Source organism: Bison bison, unplaced genomic scaffold (assembly GCF_000754665.1).
Source record: "Bison bison bison isolate TAMUID 2011002044 unplaced genomic scaffold, Bison_UMD1.0 scf7180017864180, whole genome shotgun sequence".
NCBI classification, from domain to species: Eukaryota; Metazoa; Chordata; class Mammalia; order Artiodactyla; family Bovidae; genus Bison; species Bison bison.
In genome coordinates, this window is record NW_011494752.1 from 14929719 (window position 1) to 14931903 (window position 2185).

Consider the following 2185-nt stretch of genomic DNA (forward strand, 5'->3'; position numbering starts at 1 on the left):
GGGACACGGGTGGTCCTGAGCCGCCCTGCCCTTCAGACTCGAGCACAGAGGCCCTGACGCTAAACCTGACAGAAGTGGTGAAGAGGCAGAACCCTAAATCTAAGAAGGGCTTCAACCAGGTAAGGGCGCCCCCTCCTCTCTGCCGCCCCCTCAGGAGACTTACTGGGCACATGTGTGTGTGCGTGTGTGTGTCTGTGCGTGTGGGGGTGGCGTGTCCAAGGGCTGTGCTGGGTCTTGGGGGTGACAGGAGAGGCTGGTGAGGGGTATGCACACGTGTGGGGGCTCTGGGAGGAGGAGGTACCCTGCACCTGCAGAAAGCCTCCATGGTAGCTGCCAGGGGGACCCCGAGTGGCTCCGTGTCAGAATGGACTCATGGTGCAGGCAGTGGGGTTTTCCTTCCAGAACAATTGCTCCTTCTAGACTCAGGAAAGGACAGAGGCTGGGAGAGAGTCAGGGCCTGATGGAGGCCGTGGGCCCATCCCCTGTGTGCCCCCACCCCTTGGACCCAGGTGGGTGGTTCCAAGGGAAGAGGTTGCCGAGGGCTGGCAGCTCCAAAGGAGAGGAGAGGTGGGCAGGGCTCCGGGTGACCCAGGCCCTCTTTCCAGATTACCACGTCGCAGGTCAAAGTGGACAAGGTGCAGATCATCGGCTCTAACAGCTGCCCCTTTGCCGTGTGCCTGGACCAGGACGAGCGGAAGATCCTGCAGAGTGTGGTTAGGTAGGAAAGTGGGGGCTCCCAGCCCTACTTCAGCACCCCTACCCCGACCTTGAGGCCTGGAAGGAGCTGGAAGGGTGGGAGCCTGCCCTGACACCCACCCTGCCCCACAGGTGCGAGGTCTCACCCTGCTACAAGCCCGAGAAGAGCAACCTCTGCCCCCGGCCCCAGAGGCCCTCCTACCCACCGGCACAGGGGCAGACCACGCCCGACCTCTGCTCCCTGCTCTGTCTGCCCATCATGACCTTCAGCGGAGCTCTGCCCTAGCTGTGCAGCACCAGCCTGGACAGGAAGCCCGGGGCAGCCTTCTTTGGGCCGCCTTTTCCTGGGAGGGCCTGTCTCCTGGTGGACAGCTGAATGGCCCTTTGCTGGGTCAGGGTCCCCACTGTGGGCTCTGCAGCAGACAGGGGGTTAATGGTGCCTCAGGGCTCTGTTTGGGAAAAAAAAAAAACAACCAGGCATTAGGGAGGAGGGACCTGGCCTCACAGCCCCTCAGATTCCTCAGGTAGAGAGGAGAGGGATGGGTGAGCTGACCTGTGGAGGCCCTGCCCTCTAGATGGTCTAGGATCCTCTCTAGAAGGAAGATCCGAGGCTCTGGTGCTCTTGGGGGTGGAGGGGTTAGGGTTTCCCTCTTGACCCTTGGCCAGGCCCTCCCCTTACTTTGTCAGAGACTTGCGGGGTGGGGGGGCATTTGAGTCTGGAGTTCAGTCCCCCTACCTGGGGTTCAGGTAGTAGAAACGTGGGTGTTATTTTTCTGACCCCAGTGCCGCCCCCTACCCCCTTCTCCATCTATCTTTCTCTCTCAAACGCACACTTTCTCTCTCTCAAATTCCCTGGGTCTTCTAAAAAACAGCGTCAACACCTGTCTACTGTCAGGACTCAGAGCAGACTCTTTCTGGAGCCCCTTTCTGGATCGAGATTCTTGGAGGAGACAGGACAAGCCTAGATTCAGTGGCAGCTCAGTGACCTGCTGGCTAAATGGCCAGAAGGAAGTGAATTAGCGTCTTCAAGTCTCTAACGGGGGTGACGAGCCCTCCTTAAAGGGTTGAGACAAGACTGCAGAGCTCCTGGCCCAGCACCCCTCTCAGGTGCTCAGGAAAGGTCAGCGGCCTCGCCCCCTGAGCGCTGAGGCCCCGGTCTGGTGGCAGAGAGGGGGGAAGGCTCTTCATTGCCTCTTTTCCAATTTTCTGCTGAGGCAGGACCCAAATGAGAGGGGAAGGGACGCTCAGCCCTACCCTCTGAAGGAGGAATTGCCTTGGTCTGGGTAAGGAGAGGGTCCACAGCTGCCCCAGCCTTCACCTCTGCCTCTCCCAGGCTGGCCTGCCTGACCCCGCCTCCCAACTCAGTCCATCACATGTGGAATCTTCCAGCCCCAAAGTTCACAGGCACCATTGCGCCTGGGCAAGTTCCCAGAGGAGCAGAGGGTGGAGAGCTGACCTCAAGGAGCTTAGAGCCTGACTGGGGGCAAAT

The 2185-nt window shown here is 60.0% G+C and overlaps 1 protein-coding gene across 1 annotated transcript in view; it reads left to right on the forward strand.

Moving 5' to 3' along the window:
- The window catches only part of PIK3R5 (phosphoinositide-3-kinase, regulatory subunit 5), a 74870-nt gene that overhangs the window by 72105 nt on the left and 580 nt on the right, over nt 1-2185 (forward strand). Inside the window, exons 19-21 of the mRNA XM_010843196.1 lie at nt 37-119; nt 606-718; nt 829-2183. Coding sequence (XP_010841498.1) covers nt 37-119; nt 606-718; nt 829-982 — 350 coding nt within the window. The 3' untranslated portion in view covers nt 983-2183. The remainder of the gene's footprint in view (nt 1-36; nt 120-605; nt 719-828; nt 2184-2185) is intronic.